General features: G+C 42.0%; 1 protein-coding gene across 1 annotated transcript in view; it reads left to right on the top strand.

The window, feature by feature from the left end:
• The first annotated feature begins 15,410 nt into the window (after positions 1-15,410).
• The window catches only part of insra (insulin receptor a), a 74,403-nt gene continuing 63,143 nt past the window's right edge, over positions 15,411-26,670 (top strand). Inside the window, exon 1 of the mRNA XM_080726591.1 lies at positions 15,411-16,698. Coding sequence (XP_080582717.1) covers positions 16,617-16,698 — 82 coding nt within the window. The 5' untranslated portion in view covers positions 15,411-16,616. The remainder of the gene's footprint in view (positions 16,699-26,670) is intronic.

Below are 26,670 nucleotides of genomic sequence, written 5' to 3'. Positions count from 1 at the left end.
TCACTCACTCTCTCCCACTTACTCTCACTCACTCACTCCCACTTATTCACAATGTTTGTTCCAAGACCAAGGGTGTGTCTCAAGGGAAACAAACTCAACAATGAACCAGTAGGGGCGGCATAGCTCAGGGGTAGAGAAACCGTTATTAGAGCACGAAGGGTTCCCAGTTCGAATCCGGGCTCCCCCTGAGTGAATGTCGAAGGGTCCTTGGGCAAGACTCTGAACCTTGCTCCCTGTGAGCAGGTTGGTGCCTTGCATGGTTCCCTCCGCCACCGGTGTATGAATGTGTGCGTGAATGGGTGAATGTAATGCACAATCTCTGTAAAGCGCTTTGGATAAAAGCGCTATATAAATGCACCATTTACCAACAAAAATTTAGATCCAGCAAAAATTCTGAAGTGATGTTAGCTTTTTTCCCCATGACTAGAGCTCATTGGTGAAATTCCTAACAACCTATAATAGCCACATGGAGGCAGTAGTATTGTTTGGTTGAAATCCCCAACAGGTTCTTACTCCAAAAGCCAAAAAGGAGCCGATGTTGTTAGAATTCATGCCAGAGCTCATTACACGACTTACTTTTATCACCTTATTCTGTTATCACCTGCTTTCTATATGTTTAAACCACTTAATTTCGTTTGGTTAAACTAAGTGTAAAAAGTGCTTTACATAAAACTAAAGATAAAATAGTTTGAATTCCAACTCCCATCGCTTACTTGTCTTGTCTCTATCTGTTCCGGTCTCCTATCTCTTGTTTGATTAAACCCATTAAGACCTGAGGCCAATTCTAATGTCTTCTAAATCCTAATGGTTTTCAGAAAACCATTAGGATTTATTAGTGGTGCTCAAACCTTTTAATTCCAAGGACCCCTAGAATTATATGTATTTAACCACGGACCCCCATCTCAAAATATTTTTGCACAGATTTTCTTGAAGTGCCTTAATCAGTCAAATCCTAAAAACAATCATAAACAATCAATATAGGGAGGTTAAAATAGGTAGCTTAATCCCAGGGTCTTCAACAGGGGGTCCGGGACCCCTAGGAGGTCCTCAGAGTTACTACAGGGGGTCCTCCAAATCCTTGTGATAGAAACTCTTTTTCCTGAGAACTTTAGACAAAAATAGCAGATCTAAAAGCTCACAATGCCTTGCAGCGCGAGGCGTTGTGAGCTTCATGTAGATCGGCTATTTTAGGCAAAGGGGTTTGGTGTAGAGAGGAAAAAGAGCAGACCAAGTACAGTGAAAGGTCAAATGTATTAAGTATGGTTCAAGTGGTTAAATATCTGAAAACAAAATTGACATGAATCCAAAATACACTGATGATTGTGCTGTCACGATGGAGCTATATGGAATCTGTGGTTGTGGGGGTCCCTGCTTCATCTCTCTCTCAACTAAGGGGTCCTTGGCTGAAAACGTCGAAGACCCCTGGCTTAATCTGTTCTTTTCTCCTGGTTATTCCACATGCCTGTTGAGAGTTTGGTTGTTGGAGCCTCCAGCCAGGGCCATACTGTATGTCTACGTACTTGCTACTTTTTGAGTGGTGCTTCTAGACAGAGCTCCAACATCTGGCTTTGTCCACCCCCCAAAAAATGTCCGGGCTCTGAAGCGTGGCCTACATCATCTGGCCTTCATCTTGGCACAAAGCGCTCAAAGTCTGTTGTACGCCCATGGGGTCACATATAATATTGCCCTCTTTGCAACCACTGTAAACATGTGATGTGACAACAGAAAGTGTTTCTGATTCCCATGTAGGGCTGTAGTAGGCCTACGTAAGACTGAGCACTAATGTGGCCCTGTTGCCCTGAGACTGAAAATGTCCTCCTGCATGCTCCCTCCCTCACAGTTTTCCTATATAGGCAATTTTTTTCAACCTGGAAAATATTGCATTCATATAGTTTTCACTTTGTGAAATCAGTTATTGCAGCCATAGATCTTTCTAGGTTCTTTACGTTGATGATGGATTTCTCAAACAACATTTTAAACTGTAGCGGAGACTGGGGCCAGTTGTAACAGTCTTTTGTTTTGATTTACTTACTCGGAAACATATGAGATACTTTAATGGTTTCCAGTGGAAATAAGCTTAGTCTTTTCATGGATCTCCTTTTAGTAGACCTTGTACCAGTGAACTGTACCGTCATGCAACTGTACCTTTTCCTATGCAAACTTCTAATAAAGTCTTCAATCAATCAAAATCAAAAAACATCTTGAGCTAATTTTATATACCCGTATTTTCCGGATTATAAGGCGCACTTAAAAGCCTTTAATTTTCTCAAAAAACTACAGTGCGCCTTATAGTCCAGTGCGCCTTATATATGGATAATTCATTGACATTGACATTCCCTTTAGCACAGCTCCATCTGTTGGATGCATAACGCAACGGTAGCGTCTATTATGTGCGCCTTATAGTCAGGTGCGCCTTATATATGAAAACAGTTTGAAAATAGACCATTCATTGACAGTGCGCCTTATAGTCAGGTGCGCCTTATAGTCCAGAAAATACTGTAGTTAACTTGTAGTTGTGTTCTACTTGTAAAAAGCCATAAATTGTTTTTACAATCAATATCAGAGTCACAATATTGATTTAAAAACTAGAAGTCAAATTATTTGCCCCCACGCGCAGGGGCGATTCTAACAGCATATGCGGAACAGTGTAACAACACGTGTAGGCTAATTGCTTACTGACTGTCTGCCTGCCCTTTGCATGTCTCCAGAACTGCTCAACCAATCAACTTCACATGGGGATATTGCTGCTGACCCCAGGAAGTCAGCGCCACGTGTGAAGTCGATCGGATGAGCATCATCGACCTTGCCTGCTCCAAGCATGCATGCGTATATCAAGAACTGCTCATCGACTTTTGACAAAGAAAGATATCAGAGAATTAAACACTGGACTGTGGTTAACCCCGGGGGAACATCTATTTGGATGTTGTTACTAAGCCTGGCATCATTTTGATGGTGTCAGTCAGGGTCAGCTTGCTATAACACGTTATAGGTCTGTTGGTTGTTAGAATTGCCTCAACCATACAGTAAAGCAAAGCTAACATTTGACAAAGAGCGGCAACAAAGCAACAGTCATTTTCAATTGAAACTACCATGCAAACCAGCAAGGGCGATCTCTATTCACGTCCCCGTCCACGCACATAGGAGACACAGGTTGGCATTGACCAGGTTAGCTTTCACCAGCGTCGGCAGGTTAGCATTTCACCCACGTGGGGATGGAGCGTTGGCAGGTTCGCTTTTCACCAGCGTTAGTTTTACTGAGGTTATGGTTAGGCTTAAGGTTTGGTTTGGTTGCGCTCCGTGGGGAGGGGACAGGGACAGGGGACGGAATCGCATACCCGTCTCCAGGTGTTACCTGACGGCACTCCGGACGCGTCCCCACCATTGGAACATGTCTCTGGGACTGGGACACCAAAAGAGATCACCCTCCCTCGTGCAAACTTTCTGTACAAACTGATCTCTGACACTTTGTCACTATGTGATGGGAGTGACGCATTACAAATAAAAGTTGAGCTGGCTTCAACATTTTTCAGCACTCCAATGACACAATGAAGCGTCAATCAATCATGTTTTTGTTTCTCCACTTCCACTTCCCTTCTCTGTCTCTCCACAATTCCTGCTCCAGTCCGTAAATTGAAGAAATATTTATTCATGCTGTTAACCAGTTCCCTGTGCTTCTTAACCCTATACCGTTTTCATGTACCCAGTGTGACTTGGGCAACATTTCAACCAGCCAAGCTTGGCGGCTTTTGTCACCAGTAACGCAGCATAAATTACCTGGTGAATTTTCCAGTTTCCACTTTTTGAGCAGTGGTCACACCATCTCCTAAGCGTGACTTTGCCCGTGCCCGTGCGACTATGCATGCCTGTTCCCGTGTCTGTAGCATGAGCTGCAACTGCAATACCGCTGGTGACCAGTGGTAGGCCAGGCACACACACACACACACACACACACACACACACACACACACACACACACACACACACACACACACACACACACTGATTAGTTAAACGTAACTAAATGAATTGCTCACATACACCACCGCTCATACTTCAAACATGGGTTTGATTTTTTGTAAACTCAAGGGCATGCTTGATGCTTTGATGCTCTATTAGCATTTGGATCCTCTGTTCTATTGACCTTATGATTCCCATTTGTCCAACAATATTGGGAGGATAAACTTGGCAAATAATTGTTATTGTAAATCAAAGCTCCTGTAAATCAAATTTGCCAGCAAATACCTATGTGAGATGATCACATTTTCACACCTTTGTAATCTTTAATGTGGTTGATGTGCCAAGACTGAAAGTATAGTCTAGTCAGCCAGTTTCTCTACTTACAATTCTCTCCCCTTAAATTAATGTACCCAATAATCTTCTCATGCTTGCCTAAAGTGTTGCTATAGATAGAAATGGGTCTGTCTGCCTGCAAATGTCTTCAAGTGGAGCACCCACTTGTGTGGGTTTAAAGAGAGACAGAAAGATAGCAGACCTTAATCCATGTCCATTATTTCCTAACCAGCTCAGTGATGGGACTGGCTTTTTTTTTTTTGCTGAATATGTCTTGAGAGATTAGGTTATGATAGACTCATCAGCACAATGAGATCTCTTATTAAGCGCTCGATAATCACCGAGGCAATGCCTCCTCCTAATGGTGTGTGCAGGGTGCTCATGCTCACCTCAGGTTGCTCTGATCTTCAGGGAGAGGTTCTGTTTTTACTCTTCCATTTGAGCGAGATCATATTTCAGCTTATGGCTGTCGACGATGCCCAATGCTGCACGACAAATTAAGAAAATAATGCACAGTTTCCAGCTTTTCAGGAATATGGGCACACACAGCTGCACTGAGATGAGTTTGACAGTTCCATGGCAGGGAAAGGACGGGCCTGTTTTAACAGGTTATACACAGCTTGGGGGCTGTAGAGAAACTTGGAGCTCAGATCACTTCCAAGGTGCTCTGAAAGTGAACTGAGGTCAAAGAGCCCCCCCCCCGACAAACACACACACACACACACACACACACACACACACACACACACACACACACACACACACACACACACACACACACTATGTTGTTGTTCTTTTTGCCTGTACTCGTGTCAAGGATGAAAAAGGCCATTTGACTGAAATGGAGTGTAGTGTGATGCAGAGAGAGCTGTCGTAGCAGACCTATTTTATCAGGCTCCAATTAGGTACACAAGGCTGGAAGAATTGTTGCATGTTCTGAACATGGGCTTCCTCAATATACTATTAACATGAAGTGTCCCTTAACCCATGAGAGCCATCCAATCAAGCCCTGTCCCTTGTTCCAAAACATCGTTGGCTACACTGGAAGTTACAGCAGGAAGGTATCTTTCATCAGGACAGATACCTGGGGCCCACGCGCGCCCTGGGAAGGGGAAGTCAGTCGAGTGGCGGAACGTCACACTCTGGCCCCAACAAACAGCATCCCCCTTTTCCTGCCATGGTGGCACGGAGCACAGTGGCGCCTTGGAAGAGCCCGGGATGAATCACAGGGCGAACTGTATTGTTCTCCCTGTCAAACAGGCTTGTGTGAAAAGAGCATTGTCACTAACCTCTGCCACACTGCCTACTTTCCCATGTCCTATGTGTAAACCACCCATGAACACAAGGTTGACCATTAACCCGTGGGAAGGGTGTGGGCCTGCGAGTACGGCGTGTTTGACACAAGACCACCACCACCCTGCCACCCCAAGGGTTGGACAGTATTAGTTGAGCAAACACGAGTCAGAACATCTTTTATTTTGAATCCCCTGACTCTGCTGGACCTCAGATATATCTCTGAAAGTCGATCACTTTATGGCACAGCAGAGTGACAAAACTAACCACAGTATACAGAACAGTATGTCATAAGGTAGTACGTCAGGACTCTGCTGGAACTTTATCAGCCTGAACCCTGACCCTGTTGTTTTACTTGTCATGCTCAAACTGGGTGCTAACTACATACCTACATGTAGGAATAATAAGGTGATGGTCACATGGCTATGCGTGGGATTTTAGTACTGCCAAACACCCACTAGTTCTCAAAATGAGTAAAAAAATGTACACAGTCAATGTTCACAAGGAAAGTAAACAAAAAAGAAGAAAGAAGGAGAAAAAACTAAAAGCAAGAGCCAAATCCACAAAACAGCCATGCCACTTATGCCTTATTAAAAACCTTTCAAAACAATTGCCAATCTACAAGCTCACAATGTGCCACGTCACAAAACCTTTGATGCTTTTGAAGATTTCGGAAAATGTTTGAACGTTTTTGAACACTTTTACCTATAATGACATACCAAAAGAGGGATGCCAGGGTTAAGGTGGTTAGGAAGGCCCTAGTCTCACATAGCCAGACGATCAGAGATCTCCACCTACAGTATACTGATATGGTCCTGTGAGTCGTGACAGCATTGGTTCTGTGATGATGATGTTATTATATTCTTTAAATTCAGAATCGTTTCAAGACTTTAGGGTGGTCCTTCATTTTGGGATGGTATATCAGGGCTGGTTTTCAAAGAAGTGGGCATCAGTAGGTTTGTTAGTGCTGATTTCTTCTAACATTCAAGCCTGTGTTGATGTTTGATTTCCCCAGGCATACATTATCAGTACCTGTAGGTGGAGATATCTGATGGTCTGGCTATGGGAGACTAAGAGCCCCCCTCACCCTGATAGGTGATCATTCTCAAAGGCTTTTGAGGTTCACAGATAGCCTGAAATCCATATCTCTTTCGTTTACTCCTTCGCTCCATGTACACATGTACATTAGTACCCTGGCCACTCTGGGTGAAAAGTGTATGTGTTGTAATATGCCTGTGGCTTGGCCCACATCCCAGTATCTGTATTTATAACTATACTTACTCTTAAGCTGTGTAAGCATAATAGATATGTTTCTGCAGATACTGCATGTGTAATCATGGATATTTATTTCTGACACTTGCGCTCTTCCTCTATCAAGAAGTAGCTTACAACTGTCATCTGCTTTCTTGGTTACTTCTGCACCAGTTATATGATAGCAGAAGGAGATCGAGGCTGTAACTGCCATACACTGGGACACGTTTGCTAGCTGCTTGGGCATCAATGGGATAGGCAATTAATTACATTCATTATTTTTGTTGAGTAGATTTTTTTGTCCAATAGATTTTTTATAATGGAATTAACCACTTAACCCTGTATTATACTTTGTTGTACAAAAGCGATTTTTGAGAGATGATCTTCCGGTAACTAATGTGTTCAACTTCAGAAGAACATTTTGTGTGAACCTGCCAGGCTACTTGTTTACAGATGAGTAATTCAGCTGAATGACCATTACCACCTTTTATATAGGAGAGCCTTTAGGATCACATCAGATCACACACAACAGAAAGGGAGTAAGGCTTCTAGGCAGCACATAGCAATACCTGTTTTGGCTGGCTAATAACGCTATATTTGATGAGTCTGTCAAGTCACCTAGGATATAGGCTATTATTTAAAATGAGTGTAATAGGCAGGAGAGGCACTGTAATCGTAAACATCTCAGAGCGGTTAGAAGCAACTGGAGAGCATTCCAAGATCATTACGTAGATAAGTAGGCAACCAAAAACCTTCATATAACAGAGTGGAAATGAGATCAGTAATCATTTTCTTTTGTTTCTCTTTTTGGTGATGTACATTCTTTGAAGGTATAGTCACAGTAATAAATCAGACAGGGATTGGTTATCTTAATCAGAGCACCATCAACTGAACACAGACAACTACACAGACACTTTCTTCAAAGATAAGCACAATATTCCATTGTAAGCCGTGTATTACTGAATTGACCACTTACAGTTAACCAGGCCTCACATAACAGTTTATTCAGTAGAGTATGTCACTCTCTCATAAGCAGCTAAACATGCTCCATTGTTGTAACCCATTCTTTCTGATGGGGCAGGCATTCCTCCTCCAATGTCTCAGTAGTAGCCTATCCATCTGGCTGTTGTAAGAGCTAAAATAATCCATGTCTTTTCAAAGGAAGTGAAATTATAGTACTGGAGCTCAGCGGTTGAGCCCAACATAAACCGTTTGCAGCAAATTGAAACTTATGGTTTAGGACTTCGAACATAATCTTCTGATATTATTCCACCAGTCCTTTGAGCGTCGGACATGTCCAAAGTATGATGAAATATAGTGGCACCATATTGGTATTAAGTAAGTGTTGTGATGTCCAATGTCTTTTGTGTGTTATTTTACACCCATTTCCTTAATATTGTATTAATGTTATTCAAACATGACTTCCAATAATCAGGGATAATATATCCTCTGCCAGATCTGCTGCCCAATGTTTCTTAACCTTGGTGTCACATAATTATTCCCATAGTAAATGATAAATCTTGCAAACAATGCCTTTAAATGATGCCGAGCTTGTTTGTACGAGCCTAAATTATCAGGGAGTAAAGTGGATGCTCCCCACCCCATTTCCATTTTGTCTTTGCAGTCACCTCAATTTGTCCTACTGCAAATCTAATTAATTATTTCCCATGAGCACCACAGCTGGTGGATTATTATAATAACAACTTGTCCAGATCAATAAAAGGGGAACCAAAGCCCAAGCACCTTCATAGGCGGTCAAAGGCCTTCGTTACAACTAATGAAAAAACAGCAGCTTTTTATGAAGCCTGTCTGATTGCTTTACACTAGTTTTAGTTTAGGCATGCGTCCCTGAAGTCGCAGACCCAACACTTGTGGAAATGCGAGTTGAAAATTAGGCAAATTAAAACTATGGTCAGAATTCCATCCGGAATTGGCGATTTTCTGGCAAAATCTCGATAGTCCGACGTCCCATTAGTCCGACGGTGGGTTAGGGTTGCGGTCCCCAGCTGGCCTGGGCGCGAAAAACAACCTCCTGTGGAGGTTGAGGAACTGGTATCACAGTCATAATTTACATTTATGTAATTTGTTCTTGTTCAAGTCTGCATAGTGTAATTTTGTGTTAATATGCCACAGAAACCAGCATCAAAACAGAGTATAACTGCAGCCATCAATGCAATGTTCTTTACATCTAACCACATCTTTGCGATGGCAACCTAGGAATCAGTGTAAATCAAATGTCAGCTTATGTTACAGAGTATCACACTCATGGCCCTCATAGGAGTGGACAAAAAAGCAATACAGTGACAGAACCTTTTCATAGAAATCTTACCAACCATTGAGTCTGTGCTCAACAACACACAGACAGACCCCCTGGCCTGACTACAAGAGGTCATTCAGATCATGTGTTTGTAAGTCATTTGTTTTACTTCATCTTAGCATCAATACCACATCAATAGGCCTACTTCTGTCCAACAATGACTCTTATCTGGTTGGAACTGGAAGAGTTGAGAAAATAATACTTCTGACCATGGTTTTCATATAAAAGGAAAAAACTGAGAGGTGGAGGCTGTGTGTGTGTGTGTGTGTGTGTGTGTGTGTGTGTGTGTGTGTGTGTGTGTGTGTGTGTGTGTGTGTGTGTGTGTGTGCACACGCGCGTGTGTGTGTGTGTGTGTGTGTGTGTGTGTGTGTGTGTGTGTGTGTGTGTGTGTGTGTGTGTGTGCACACGCGTGTGTGTGTGTGTGTGTGTGTGTGTGAGAGTGTGCCTGGCCTGGCCTGAAGAACAGCGCCCCTCCCTTAACATGTGTGGTCAGAAAAGGTACTGCAGGCTACATACAGACACGGACGGACGCATACATACATACCCACACACACGGCCACGTATAGGAGACGGTGTGACCACCGCTCAATAAGCTTTTGAAAGTAACTCCATAGCAATTTGGTTATTTTGCAAAATCGCACACACACATGCACAATACTAGATTTTTTTTATCTAGTCCTATAATGCGCTGATGAGAGCAATGGTCAGAGTTTATGGCCATTTTGAAGTGTTAAACACTGCAGTAACACTGCATCAGCACCTCTCTGGTCACTCAACGGTATTGCAGGCCTGGCTCAGGCTACATACAGACAGACACCCACAAACGGATACACGCACGCATGGGCGGCCTTTGCTATGTTTCACCCGTTTCAATTGAAACGGGCCTCGGCTTCCAGGGGGCCTCCAAGAGCTAGCCAGCAGAATGGACAAATCACCCAACTGGCTTCTTCTCCGTTGCATAACAGTGACATCACTGACGAATCCTTGGTATCTTTATAACAAGCTTTGAGTGGTATAATGGGGTACTTCAGTGTCTCATAACAGTGACATCACTGTCGAATCCTTGGTATCTTTCTAGCCTTGTTCAACATGCAGCTCGTCACTGCAAGTTCTGCTGTTTTGTCACTCACGATTGCTAATGAAACACAAAGGATTATTATTTATTGTCAACACATTCAAGTACAATGTGGAAGATTTAACTCAGGTAAAGTAATGAGTTTAACTATTCCACCTGTCCAAAGTCAAGTTAAGTCCACCTAGAATTACTGACATACATGTTTTCAATAATCATAACCTTGTTAACTTATAGGATGCCACAGGGCATCAATAGCTCTTGAAACGGGCCTCCAGATTCCAAAGGCCGCCCCTGCACGCACACATACACACACGGCCACGCTATGGAGACGGTGTGACCACCGCTCAAAAAATAAGCACACTAAGGCCACAATTATTTTGTATATACCCCCACTGTTCTTGCAGTGTGAATCTGTGCATAGAAACAATGTCTTGACTTGAAGCAGCCATCTTGCACAATTTTAACCAAGGTCAATAAAAAGAAGGGAGAGACAGTTATGTGCTATACTACTGTAGAGCTCTGCACATAAACAATCTAAAGTACAATAGCCTACAATGTACAATAGTGTGAATCAGTCAATCAGTCAGTCAGTCAGCCAGCCAGTTTTAGGTATCGGTTCTACAGGTTACATGTCTCCATTCCGACACTAACCCCAAACTTAACCTCTATGGAAGTGTCGCCACTCCGACAATAAGAAGTCAATGTCGGAGTGGCGACATGTCGGAATGGAGAACATTCACCTGTTCTACACTTCTCTTCCTCACAAAAATGTGTGATTGACAATTGTTAAACACTAGAGGTTCGCGGCCCTTCGGGCCGCTCACATCTAGAGATCGCGCCTGCTTCGCAGGCGCTCACAGCTACGTTGCAGCAGTGATCCACCCACATCCATCCATCCACATCCATCCATCCATCCACATCCATCCATCCATCCACATCCATCCATCCACATCCATGCATCCATCCATCCACATCCATCCATCCATCCATCCACATCCATCCATCCATCCATGCATCCATGCATCCATCCATCCACATCCATGCATCCATCCATCCATCCATCCACATCCATCCATCCACATCCATCCATCCATCCATCCATCCATCCATCCATCCACATCCATCCATCCATCTATCCATCCACACATCCATCCATCCATCCACATCCATCCATCCATCCATCCATCCACATCCATCCATCCACATCCATCCATCCATCCATCCACGCATCCATCCATCCATCCACATCCATCCATCTATCCATCCAGGCATCCATCCATCCATCCATCCACATCCATCCATCCACATCCATCCATCCATCCATCCATCCATCCACATCCATCCATCCATCCACATCCATCCATCCATCCATCCATCCACATCTATCCATCCATCCATCCACATCCATGCATCCATCCATCCATGCATCCATCCATCCATCCACATACATGCATCCATCCACATCCATCCATCCACATCCATCCATCCATCCATCCACATCCATCCATCCACACCCATCCATCCATCCATCCACATCCATCCATCCATCCATCCACATCCATCCATCCATGCATCCACATCCATCCATCCATAGATTCAAATCCATCCATCCATCCACATCCATCCACCCATCCACATCCATCCATCCATCCATCCATCCATCCATCCATCCATCCATCCACATCCATGCATCCATCCACATCCATCCATCCATGCATCCATCCACATCCATCCACATCCATCCATCCATCCACTTACTGTACTGTACTTTACTGTACTCTACTGTACCTTACTGTACTTTAATGTACTCTACTGTACCTTAATGTACTGTACTTTAATGTACTCTACTGTACCTTACTATACCTTACTGTACTGTACTTTAATGTACTCTACTGTACCTTACTATACCTTACTGTACTGTACTTTAATGTACTCTACTGTACCTTACTATACCTTACTGTACTGTACTTTACTGTACTCTACTGTACCTTACTGTACTGTATTTTAATGTACTCTACTGTACCTTACTGTACTGTACTTTAATGTACTCTACTGTACCTTACTATACCTTACTGTACTGTACTTTAATGTACTCTACTGTACCTTACTATACCTTACTGTACCTTACTGTACTTTAATGTACTCAACTGTACTCTACTTTACCTTACTGTACTCTACTGTACTCTACTTTACCTTACTGTACTTTGCTGTACTCTACTGTACCGTATTGTACTGTACTTTGCTGTACTCTACTGTACCTGACTGTACCGTATTGTACTGTACTTTGCTGTACTCTACTGTACCTGACTGTACCGTATTGTACTGTACTTTGCTGTACTCTACTGTACCTGAACTCTACTGTACTCTACTTTACCTTACTGTACTTTGCTGTACTCTACTGTACCGTATTGTACTGTACTTTGCTGTACTCTACTGTACCTGACTGTACCGTATTGTACTGTACTTTTACTGTACCGTATTGTACTGTACTTTGCTGTACTCTACTGTACCTGACTGTACCGTATTGTACTGTACTTTGCTGTACTCTACTGTACCTTGCTGTACCGTATTGTACTTTGCTGTACTCTACTGTACCTTGCTGTACTGTATCTTACTGTACTTTGCTGTACTCTACTGTACCTTGCTGTACTGTATCTTACTGTACTGTAATCTACTGTATCTTACTGTACTGTACTCTACTGTACCGTACTGTATCTCTCTCTCTCTCTCTCTCTCTCTCTCTCTCTCTCTCTCTCTCTCTCCCACTGTGCAGCTGACCCCCCCCTTCCCTCTTGTAACCCGATACTTTCGTGATGATAATGACAAACTCACTCTACAGAGGATTGCGCAATAGGTATTGCGAAATAAGCATATAAACACAAACTATACGGTAAATATGCATTTTGAAAAGATGACATTAAGTCTATTAGGTTCAGTTAATATGTCTCTGTTTTTTCAGTATAATGGTGACTTCCCATCACAACTCGAAGTGTTGCGAATAGGCCGGACAGAAAGTGACTTTCGCGTCTTCATATGGGAGCAGAAGATGGTCATTAAAAACCTCAGTGTGTAGTTAGTGGTCAGTTTATCACAAAACTTGACATTATAGCCTATAAATAATTAATTAATTGTGTGGTACTTTTTTTAAGTTGGATTGTTTATTTAGAGTTGAAAAAGATATAAAGTATAAGCCCACAACAAACTAGATATTTTTCACTGCTTTCTTGTAGGCTACTTATACTGTGGTTTAAAGCCTCAGTTGTGCAATCTTTGCCCATGGGGAGGTATCATTCACCGCCGGTACAACTAAGCTGTTGTTACAGACATATCTCGTAAGGGAGTGTTGTTTTTGTGTTCCTGTAAGATAGGGTTCTATTTTAGTTGATCTGACTACAGGACACGTTCATCTCCCACCAAACACGGTGCTGCCTGGGAGGGAAGGATGTAAACAGGTAGTGCGTTAGCAGTTGTAAAGGAGATGGCATTGTAACATAAGTCCAAGGCCCAGACATGACAGGAAGAATAGTTTTAGACATTTTCCTCCTTCCGTTGCGATTGTACACTCAATTGTGACCACATTGTAGTGCGTAATTCTATCTGGGGGAAAGGTTTTCTTTTCTTTTTTAAATAATTGTTGCTCCATTATCATGTCTGAGTGTGTGAGAGGTTCATGGTCAGGGGTTGGGACACAGGAATGAGAGTCAGATAGGAAGGTGTATGGGTGGATACATGAAGAATCTAGAAATAGACAGATATGCTGTACATGTGCATGGAGAAGATGTGTGGTGATTCACTGTTTGTAGGGAAGCAGCTATGTGGAGTGAGTTGTGTTTCTAAACAATGGCTGGCTTCCTACAAACATCTCCTCCTTCATCTTTTTCCTCTACTTAAAGGATTTATGGATCTTCTTCCCCTTTGACCTTTCGGTGGCACAAGTCCACAAATGTTCAGTCACGTTTTTGCTTTTTGGTTATGTAAAAGCAGCCTTGGTTCGGTTGTGAACAGTTTCACCCCATATGTACGTTTGACATTGTTTGTGTATGTCTGTTTGTTTTAGAAAATAGGGAAGTACTGTATATTTGATTTGAAACTGTATACCTTAACCGGTGCTTTACAATAAAATATTTGAAACATAAAAAGGTGGATATTTTCAGACAGGGCAAAAACATTTCTAACAGGGACATTTTAAAATGATCATTAGATGAGATGGAGAGATAATTGTAAAAATAAAGTCTTCTGGGCAAGTACAGTTGTAAATCAATCATAAATCAAAGTAAGATAGGAATGATATGCCTTTATTGATGGAAATTCAGGGCAAATGTGTGTGCCCAGATGTGTGTGCGTGCAAGACAATTCATTCAGAATTATCAATCATTCATACCTTGAGCTCACAAAGTAGGCTATACAATGTTTATTTAACCCGAGAGTGTAAAAATTGAACCAATTGGAACCTAATATTTGATGAAAAAGCAACCAATTTAAGGGACATGTTAAAAATGGCACAGTTGAAAAAGTTTGGGTAAGGCGTAAGACTTTATGTTAAGGTTGGGTCTATAACCACATTTTTATAATACATTATAATGCTTATGAGACATTATAACACTTGCTAGAAATGTTTATAATTATGCATAACAACATAATGTAACAACTTCTTTAACTAGCAAAGTTAATGTCCAGTTCCACTGAGCTAATAATTATGACCAGAACTTATAATACGTCAAACATTTATAACGAGTGTTATAATGCCTTATAAGCGCATTATAATGCATTGTATAGTGTAACCAAAGTTTGCTCCCAGCATTGATCGTTTTCCACAGCACTCTCTCTCACACACACACACACACACACACACACACACACACACACACACACACACACACACACACACACACACACACACACACAAACACAAACTGTGGCCAACATCATAGTACTTAACTTTTTCATAATATGTACGTGACACATAGGTCTATATATGATGAAATAGTATTACGTTGGCATGGTGATGCTTTCCTAAAAAAAGGACCGTCTATACTGCTATAGGACTGCTATAATAAACTCACACTGCAGTTGCATTAAACTTTCTTCAACTCGCTGCTGTATATTGTGTAAATCCAAGTAGACAAGTCCATTCCGTGTTTCCCCAGCAGCCCATCTGGCTCACTGGCAGGTTTGTTTACTGGAGGAGGAGAAGCAGGGAAGAAGGGGATCCTATGGGGACTCGCATGGAGACTGCATAATCTACCTCTGCTGGGGGAACAGAGAAAAAAGCCTTCGTTTTACTTACATTTTGGAATATATAAACATATATTGTTTTCCTTAAAACAATCGTTCAAGGTTAATTGCATGATTGAGAACCTTTTGAGCAGCAGCGCGTTGGACTAGGTTTCCCACAACAACGACACAGAGCTGATGATCAGAAGTATGATGATGACAGAAGAACAACACTCATTCAAATCACAGCAGCGTTGAAGAGAAGACTCCACAAGAGTTTTGTTTTGGAGCCGTTCGATCGTTGTTTCTGCGCTTCGACCCCGGAGCGCTGCTGCCTTGGCCATCAGATCGTCCACGTGTAACGAGAGAAATGTGCTTCTTGGTTTACTGACGGGCTTCGCACGGGGTTTTCATGCTTGTCTTTTTTGAGTGAAACGCACTAACGCAGTGAGTTTACACAGACTACGCCACGCTGCCTGCCACGGCTCCGATCATCAAAAAGCTGGCATGGTCGTCAGTGTCTGTCTGCAAATATCTTCATGCTAAAACAACCAGACACAGCACAAAGAAGACCGTATAAACTGAGACGTGCGTGATTATCTTAAACACCAGGCATTTTGTTATTGAATTGAACTTGCAATTGCAAGCAAGCCAGTACTGTACAAAAAAAAAAAAAACTCGTGGCCTGTTCTGATCGGATCGCCTTGTATATTTTGACTTCTGCTTTCGCTCATTTTTAAACGGCTGCACCGATGTATTTGACCAGGAACGAACACATCATGACTGAATATCAACAGCGTCCGATGACATTGAATAAATGAATGAACGAGAGGTGCTGGCGGTGAATTTCCACCCCGACAGCCATTATTATTATTAGCCATGAAGTGGCTAACGTTAGCCGTCTGAACTGCTGCAAGCCGAACACGTTGGACTCTCCTGCTTCCTTGCTTCCTTCCCTCCGCCCATTTCCACCGGGTTGACGATGTGTTTATATTTTTGTTTACCTGTTGGTTCGTGCACATAAAACCCATCACGTCCCCTGGAATCGTTTCTTTTTGACAGTTTGGAAGTGCGAGCACAACATCATCACAACAACAAGGGATTATTCGCAACAGCCACTAGCTCCAGCACACAGGGAGCTAGCGTTGGATGGTATTGACTTAAACCCGAGTCAATATGTGGCTCCGGACTTTCTTTGTGGTTTCTGTGACCATCAGTGTCTTCATTGTGTGTATCTGTCACCCAACGGCCGGAGAGAGTAAGTATTGATCAACAAACAAAACACCACTTGTTTTGTGTCACATTAATGTACATCAGTGGTACTCAACACTTTTTCATGTCAAGGACCCCTCAAATTGACACTTATTAACCCTCATATTTGAAAAGATATGCCAGGGACCCCCATTTAATTGGAATTTAATTCTATCTACGAGACCCCAATTTATATTGTGAAAATCAATATTAATTTAACTAAGAGTACAAATGTACACATTTCTACATTTGTACACTACACAGTCCCATAAGGGTCCATTTGGTTCCCAACTATCATTTAGCTGGGGACCCCCTGGAACTCCCACAAGGAGCCCTTTTTTTGAGAACCAATGATGTACGTTTCAGCCAGAACAACGGGATTGACAGCTGTCTTGTCTCATAATAATAATGATAATGACACAGGTACTAGGGAGCAGTAGCGATGTGTTGAAGGTCTGAAGGGACAAAGGTTGCACTTATCGGCTGTTTGGCTCCACGAGAACTGTAAACAAAATGTGTTGTCCAGAAGTGGAGCGCTGAGAATGAACAGATTATAGCCATCACTGCTGGCCAAGAACCAGATTTATTTCTGCGTGGCAGCATCAATGACCACCATTTTATTATCTGTGGGACCCCAATGCAATTTATACACTAAATCATATTAAAAGATCGATTCTCCATGTACTCTTCGGGCTTACACAGCTGTAAGGGTACATTTGGTTCCAAACTTATCAATCAGTTAATTGAGGACCCCCTGCACTGGAGCTCCCATCATGGAAGGAGTAAGGACCCCTGGTCCCCAGATCCCATATAGAGAACCTGTGGTTTAAAAGAAACATTCTGCAGATAATTACATCATGGTCCAGTTTATTATAAGGAAACGGCACACTACATTTCATAATGTTTGATATCACACTTTGACCTACTGTCCCATATTGCTGAGAACACCATATTTATCACATTGAGGGTTACTAGTGATTTAGAGATGAAAGACAATTTAAAGTTCATAATTGTCTTTATAAACAGCATTTCAACCCTGATGCATTTCTCAATTTGAACTTGACTTGGAGAAATAGTTCAATTAAATGTTGTGTATAAAATATAGTAAAATATCTCAAACATTGCCAATGGTGGGTAATATTTACTTTAGTTCGTCTGGGGAGGTCATTCATTTAAGCTATATTCAAAAAATAACAATGCTTTTCCTGCACTTATTATAATTATTATTTAGCATCTTTTTCCTTGTTTCTAAATTGAATCCCACTTTGCATTTTCTGTGTGGAAAGGTGTTGTTCATCTATTTGAATCATGGGATGTTTAGGATCTTTGGAACAGCATGCACTGCTGTGTCTGCCGGTTAATCACTATCCTCACTGTGGACTGAGACATACAGCATATTACTCTTCTCTGAGAGCAATGCTCTTGGCAAGGCTTTTGTCCTTATGGCCAGGGCTTGAACTGTTTTTGGTCCGTCTACTAGTAAAGGTGTATCTTATTTTACAGGACAATTCTGAGGCAACAGCATTGTGCATGGTTCGCTTATATTTGTTTTCCAGCCAGATTAACAAGAATTGCCACTCTTTTGTGCTGTGTTTGAAGTCGGTCCTTCACGTTCTGTGCTTAACCCAGTTAGCTGTCAAAGGGCTAAAACCGTGCCATTATTGTTATTAATATTACTGGATTTAAAAAGAGCTCTATCTGAAGAATGAAGATAAACAGTGGGGGAACTCAACGTTTATAAAAAAAAGCGGAGAGAGGGGAAATGGGAGCAAACTTGGCGATGTCATCAAATCAGTTTGCGTGAGATTCTAAATCCATACATCATAAACAAGTTGTGTAATTGTACCGCTGGGGCCCCCCCCCCTTCTCGCTCCTCTCAGCCTAGCAAAGAGTGAACCACGTAAGGGGAAGAGTGCAACTGAGGCCTCACACAGGCGGGTTTCATAAGCTTGTCTGACCAGTGTGTCGAAGTCAGGGAATTCGCTTTATTTATTTATTTTACTTCTTTGCAGCAGTCCAACTCGGCTGAAAGGAAAAGTTTTGCTAGCTAAATGTTGCTTGACAGAAGCATAACATCTGTTGTAGTCTATATAATTTGATTTCTGACTGAGGCTGACATCAGCAAGAAGTTTGACTCTGAGATCATTTCTCCCTATATAGGACTAGTGTGTGTGTGTGTTTGTGTGTGTGTTGCGCTGTAACTATATGTTTCACAAAATTCCACAGCCTCCATTGTGATGTCTGTGTGCACAAGTGCACACTGCAAATTCCTGAGTGCTACACTCTCTTGAGTTAACTGAACACTTACTGTGTATTTGAATCTCTGGCCCCGGCTGCCATTGTGCCAGTGAGAGAGCTCAGTTCACTTCAGGTCGCGTTTCTCCTCTCAAGCGGTCAGGTCGTCAAACCGGTAGCCTATCTTGCTCATAAATTTCAGTTACGATGCAGCTACATGTTAACAGACATCCCCTTTTGTCACATGTGTCACCCGAGGAGGACGAGGTAGGGGGATTAAATGTGATGACACAACGTACAACTGGCTGTGGTTAAAATATTGCCCTTGTCAAAGGAGGTCTTCTTGGCGTGAACCAACCACAAGCAAACAGCAAAAATGAACACAGATGCCCCTGATAAAAGGAAATGCCCTTGTTATTGTGCTCTCACGCTTTGGAGGTAATTATTACCTCGGTGTCAACAGTGGCCTTTCCTGACCCCAGCAACGGCCAATATGGGCACAACGTTTTCAATAAACTGGAATGAGCACTGATGGAGCTACAAAACCAGGTGGCATCTGCTGTATTGGATGGCATATAATGTAAATCCGAGTCTTGATTCAACTTACCATTAGGACAGGGTTCCCCAATGAGTTTTCCCCAAGGGCCGAATTATGTCTAGGGTACCAAGCCGAGGGCCACAACATTGCAGGGGGCGACGGTGGCGTTTCCACTACTCCAGCGACAGTTTTCGCCGTTGTCGGGTGAAAATCTTGTATGTCCAAAACCGTTCTTTTTGAATTTATCATTTTAAAAATGATTTAAACTAGTGAAAACAGCCGATCTACAAGCGCGAGGCATTGTGTGCTTGTAGATCTGCTGTTTTCACTACTTTTGTGCGACGGCCTTGTATGATTTGCGAAAGAACGTACAAATTTGGAGATACGAGATTTCCACCCGACAACGACGATATATTAGTGTTGCTGCTCTTATACCACCATTATTACTCGGGTTGGTGGGGGCCAGACAGTAGCCCCCCGCGGGCCGCAAATGGCCCGCGGGCCGCCTATTGGGGAATCCTGCCTTAGGATAAAGAAACATATTACAGTCAAAATGATTAAAAAAAAGTCATACCCTTTATCCTTTTCACCTGTGTTGGGCGAGGGAAATGTGGAAATGAGAGCAGCTGGTGGGCAGGTGAATCACCAAATGATCTCGAGGGAGATGTATCTTCACAGGGCATTGAGTCATACGCCTGGAGGGAAAGTTGTGGTTTGCAGGCTCTGGTTTTATTTTGAGAGTGGACTTGCATCCACATCGGTGGCACATGTGGCTAGTGCTGCAGAGTGTCTTGCACTAAGCAAAACATTGGGATAAGATTGAGTTATTTTATCATCAACAACAAACAAAAAAAGAAAGTGTGTGTTTAGCATACTTATTTGTACCTTGTCTTAAAAAGTCTGAGAGATTGTAACATCTGTATCATTATTCTACGCTTCTAATCTCAAAGCAAAGCCATTTAGATAACAGTCATTCTCCACCACCAAACCTTAGTTTAAAAGCCATTTTTAGGGTAACCTATACATTTTCAACATGGCTTCAACTCTGTTCCCAGATGTTTGGATCCCTGAAGCCACATCTCTCAACACCTTTAAGCCTCATTCATCATTCATCATTCAAAAGATCATCTGTATCAATTTTCTACGCTTCTTATCTCAGATCAAACGCATTTAAATAACAGTCATTCTCCACCACCAAACCTTAGTTTAAAAGCCATTTATAGGGTAATCTATACATTTCAACATGGCTTCAACTCTGTTCCCAGATGTTTGCATCCCTGAAGTCACATCTCCCAACACCTTTAAGCCTCATTCATCATTCATCATTCAAAAGATGATATACCTTCTACTCCATTTTCAGTAGTACAAATTCCCATCCACAGTCATTCAAAGGGTTTTGTGTCCAGTGTCTGCTTACAAACAATAGATGGTGGTTAATTATAGACACTGCATGTGACTTATACCCTGGTATACTCCTAGCATTATTTTACCGAAGATCAATAAAACAAGTACAGATAAGTACATTTTAGATGGTTCTAGTAGACTCTACAGTATGCTGTATGTGATGGACGAATCAGCGATTAGCTTTTACAACCGCTTTTTGACAGGGATTACATCACAGCTGTAACGGCGAGCGTGTTCCTCAGTGACCTCGGCATTCTGCAGATTGTGGTTGGTTAGAGCCTAGGTTGGAAAACAACACACCAGTGAAACCTTGAAAAGGGAAGTGTCGCAAGAGTCGAGTGTTTGTGTTCATGCATGCTTGTCACGGCCTCAGCCCTCCTGGAGGCCCAGTGATAATGTTCAGCACGGCCAGTCCACTGACACGAGCAGCACACCCCCTACCTGCCTGCCTCCGTCACAAGATTGAGATCCTGATTGCCGGTCCATGTTTGCTCTTCTACAGAAAGTATTGATGGAGCACATGTTTAGGCCGGCTAAACGGGCAAGCAGAGCTCCTCTGCAAATGGGGATAGAGAGTCATTTTGATCAACTTAGTTTTTTTTTCCTTCTCCAGTTTAGCAATTGCCAATTCCCCCTTTATGTGTAGTATACTGCCAACTTTATGTGTACCATACTATTCGAACATTGTGTTTGTTGGAGTTCCTGGCCAAGACAGAGGCACCACAGATGAATCAAGCCCCAATATTCACTGCGGCGAGCAGTAACATTGCACTTGCGGCACTTTTATGGAAATGAATGTGTTTGCACTTCACAGTTTTTACAATAAGGCTGAAATATAAACAGCCAGCTTGAATTCTGTGTTCAAAACCGTTGTGGAGGAGCTTTTCTTTTTTTAACCTTTTGAATAAAATGTAGGACCAACTTTGATTTTGATCTCTCTTTTAGGTTGGTAATTAACGTCATTATGTTTTATTGGTGGGAAAAGATGCGTTAAAGTAGCAATTATAGCCAGTGAAGCATGTTGTTCCATGTTTGGGGTGCTTGGTTTTGATTGATGGATCCCCAATTACATTGGTCACATACACTCATTTCTCTCACACACACACACACACACACACACACACACACACACACACACACACACACACACACACACACACGCAAAAAAAGTTTCAGTTTTCATTTATTACACTTTATTTGTAAACTTACAAAGTGCTTTGCATACAAAGAGGAACAGAATTATACAACAGTGTAAGGGTCTAGTGAAGCAGTTCTCACTATCAGCTGTAGGTCAGATAGACACTGAAGTAATAAACAATCAATGAATCAATACAGCATTTAAACAAATAAATCCCACTAACCTCTGAGTCATCACGACTTTACCAGCCAAAGTTGAGTTATTTCCGACACAACACCTTGAAGAAATAGTCCATAATACTTGTAAATCATTTGATGCAGTCTTAGATTAGATTAGGCTTATTTTTTTTAACCCGCAGAAATGCAACAATTTGGTAAATGCGAATCGGCTCTATGGACATTTGACCACATAAAGAAGTAGGCAAATTAACTGCAGTTAAATGTTATGCTTCTGTCTTTTATGCCTGGGTCTCACTCTTATGTGTGGAGGCTATATTCAGTTGAACATTTTCGAGATATCAAATACTCAAACTGCAGGTGACACTGACAAACACTTATAAATCCCTCATAGCCCCTCCCCTCACACCAAATTGAAGTGAAGAGCCAGTTTCATTTTCTCCAAATGCCCATCAATAGGATGCAAGACAGTGATAATAACGAATGTACTGTGTGTATGGCAAGCTGCTACGCTTACATTTCAGATCCCTCGCCATTATGCACCACTGCATCTTTCACTTGGAAAAATATAAAAATCATGAAACAGTCTTTCATGTTGATGATACATCTTGTCACTTTTTAATATTGCCTTATTTTCTTTGGCACAATATATATTTTTTCCACTGGCCTTTCAAGTGCATCTCTGGAGAGAGAGTTGCTGATATTACTGGTCAATGGAAGTCTGCTATCGCTGTGATTCTAATTGGCTCTCTGCATTCTGCATCTGTGCTAGCAGTCTCGTCTGACTCGGAGAAGTCCATGTTCTGCAAGCTAATAAAGAGCTGGAGCCAGCCCAGTCTCCATGGAAACCCTGTTTGCCTGTGACGTCCACCAACTGTTTTTTGTTTTTGTTAAGTTTCAGTCTCCATTGGAAGTGCATAAAGTCTACCCAGCATGTGGCTTGTTTCGGATTAACTGTGTTATCTCACCACCGTATCATAAGTATCTTTATTGCATGTGGGCTGTACTCTGCAACAAAGAAAACAAAGTTTGAGCTGAAGTCTGATTATGTACTGTATATTGTAGATCATGTTGCAGGACGCACCATACCGTCCTACCATCTAGAAAATGTGGATCCTAGATCATAATTAGCACATGCAGGAAAAGCCCCCTTGTCATTCCTTTGCTGTCCTCTCGCTCTCTGTTGCTCTAGAATTCCTCACATACACACCAGGGCCTGCAGTGTTCCAGTTTCCAACGCTAGTAACCACTATTGGGTACGGAGTAGGGACAGAGTGTAATAGATTCTCAATTGGGAATGTGTGGCTAAAAATACTGGCCTGGCTGAAAGTGTACACTGATTGGAGGCTGGACCCGCTGCCCTGTGAGGTACTGCCGTCTCTGTGGGGTCACTCAGTACTCTCGTCTTCAGCTTACTGCCAGGATCTCCTGGCCTAGTCTACCACATGTTCTCACACACTTCCGGTCTGGTCGTCTCCTTTATTAGGCGTGCGTGCGTGCGTGCGTGCGTGCGTGTGTGTGTGCGCGCGCGCGTCTCTACATTCTGTATTTCTGTGTATTGTGTTTACGCGAGAGTTAGGGCTGTCACAATTATTATATAATCTATAATCGTCTAATCGCAATTATTTGACATAATCGCGATTATTTTTCATAATCGTCATAATCGTTTCCATGTTGAAAAAAGTTAAAATATAGTGGAAATAGCAGATCTACAAGCTCACAACGCGTCGCGATTGAGCTTGTAGATCGGCTATTTCCACTATCAATGTTCTTTTTTAAGTATGAAGTTGTCAAATATATCAGTAATTTCTTTGTATATTTAGGTTGTGTCATATCTACCATGTGCAACTTCAAAGCCTAAAAGCCAAACAGAAATGTAATTGTCAACGACAAAAACACAATTAAATCATTAATCGCAATTATTTGAGTGAAAATGAATCGTCATATAAAATGGCATAATCGTGACAGCCCTAACGAGAGTGTGCAAGCATAAGAGCATGCGTGAGAGAGTAGCCCTATTTTATATTGTTTGAAAAAGCCAATCTACAAGCTCACATTGCCATGTGTTGTGAGCTTGTAGGTCTGTCGTTATTTAGAAAATAATTGAGATAACTTTCTCCTCTATATATATTCTAGGTATATTCAGTGATTGTATTTCGTTCAAATAAAAATATAATTGGTACATTTTCCATTCATTCTCCTCACTAGAATGTGTGCTGACCATATAAGGACTTCCACCATGGCCCGTGTTACGAGCATAGCTAGATTCGGTTTTCAGAGTTGGCCAGCCAGTCCTCGACCAATCAGGGTAGAGTATGGCCATAGTTATGTTATGATGTTTAATTATGATGGTCAAAATGAAAGTTTTGAGAACCACAGTCGCTCTGAATTAAGAACGTCTGCTAAATGACTAGATTGTAAACTACTGAACTCATAACATGCCACAGTCTCGTAGTAAATCAGTATCATACATATCCTGAAGCTGGAGACGTATAGGCCTACCGATATTCAGTGATTGGGTCTTACGATCAAAACGAGAACATTATAATGGTGTAAAAAATCTATAAAAACATTTCCACGCTGTAAGGCCAGTAAGGGACAAGATGACCCCCGGCCACTTTCATTATCACTGAATACACCTTTAATATGGTTAATTATACCTAATACAGTAATAACATGTGATGGTGTTGCTTGATGATAATAACCGATTTTCAGTGAGTGACGCTGTCGTGCGATGCAGTGGGCTTTAAATTAGGCTTAAGAGACAAATGTGCTGTCAGAGGTTGAGTCCTCTTGATTAATGGACCCAGGCTCCAGTAGGCCAGACTCTCTTCGCAGTGCCCTGTAAAACTACATGCTCAAGGGAAGCATTTCATTTTGAGGAGGATGTGTTGAAATTACAGGTTTGCGGGATGCCAGTCATGCTTGTGATTGCGCTGCGCTCCCTGTGATTGCACTGTGCGCACCAGTCCAAACGAGCAGTTGTAGAATGACCTGTAAGGGGAAATCTACTCTTTTATAACCCCTTCTTAAGCATTTAAACCCTATACTTCATTGACCGGGGTCCCCCAAGAGTATTGGCCCCCTCCTTTCTCCCTCTACTAAATCTCTTTGTCGAAATAGCCAATCTACAAGCTCACTGCTTGTGATTGGAGTTCACTAACTGAGTCCAAATGAGGAGTTGTAGACTGATCAGTCCAAACTGGAAATCTACTTTTATTCAGCGAGCACACGTATGTTATTAAGCACATTCCCACTAGGTCAAGGAACATATACCATCCTTCTCACATTGGCCTGTTATAGCACCACCAGCGGGTCAACTTTTGCATAACACATTTTTGGAACAACACGCCTCAAATCATGCATGCAGCGTCCGATTGCGTCATTAACGTCAAGGCGAGCACTGCCTGCGATCTTGACATTTTGTACTTTTATAGCCATTGTTTTTTGGCTTGAAGCGAGCCCACAATTGTTTCGAAGGAACAATATTTTCTAGTTTTTGACTGTTCTTTTTGGACCGGTTTAAACCTTATATACTGGGTGAAGCTGAAAACAAAATGTTACCCTTGGGATGAAATGGGTCTAAGTATATTTATATTTCATGTGGTCAAATGCCCTTGTCATTGTAATCCATATTAACAATCCTGCTTGCCTTTAAATTGGGCTCCAAGCACTTGTTTTAGGATCTAAGTCTGCAGTCCTTTTCTTCTTTCCTCTGGCTATAAAGGTCACGGTGTTAAAGGTTGTTGTTTGTCATCACAGAGCACACATAGTGATGGGACACTGGGTGTGCCGGTTGCCTCGTACTGTTATGCAACATGAGGTGTAAAATGACCTGCTACCATAAAGAGGCGTGTGCCGCGCTGTTATACCACTTCCCCACATGGCTGAGCAGTTCGTCTGAGGTGCTGCATGGCACTTGGTGGTGGTTAGCAGGGATTTCCCATAGCGCTTTAGAACCAGCGTTGGCTGCTGCCTTCGCGAGAATTGCCCATAACATATCAACAGAGGACTTACAATTGTATTCTTGGCATCGAATTTGCGAAACTGTGTTTGTCTAAATGTGATTCAGAGATTACTGATCACTACTAGGGCTGTCACGATTATGACATTTTACATGACGATTCATTGTCACTCAAATAATTGCGATTAACGATTTTTAATTGTGTATTTGTCATTGACAATTCATTTCTGTTTGGCTTGTAGGCTTTGAAGTTGCACTTGGCAGATATGACACATAACCTAAATATACAAAGAAAAGAAGGACATATTTGACAACTTTACACTTTAAAAAGAACATTGATAGTGGAAATAGCCGATCTACAAGCTCACAACGCGTCGCATCGCGACACGTTGTGAGCTTGTAGATCTGCTATTTCCACTATTTTTTAAATGTTTGAACATACATGTTAAAGATGTAAAGATTTTTCAACATGTAAACGATTATGACGATTATGACCAAATAATTGCGATTATGTAAAATAATCG

This window comes from Nannobrachium achirus (genome assembly GCF_963921795.1).
Source record: "Nannobrachium achirus genome assembly, chromosome: 5".
NCBI lineage: Eukaryota > Metazoa > Chordata > Actinopteri > Myctophiformes > Myctophidae > Nannobrachium > Nannobrachium achirus.
This window is presented reverse-complemented; position numbering and strand designations above follow the sequence as displayed.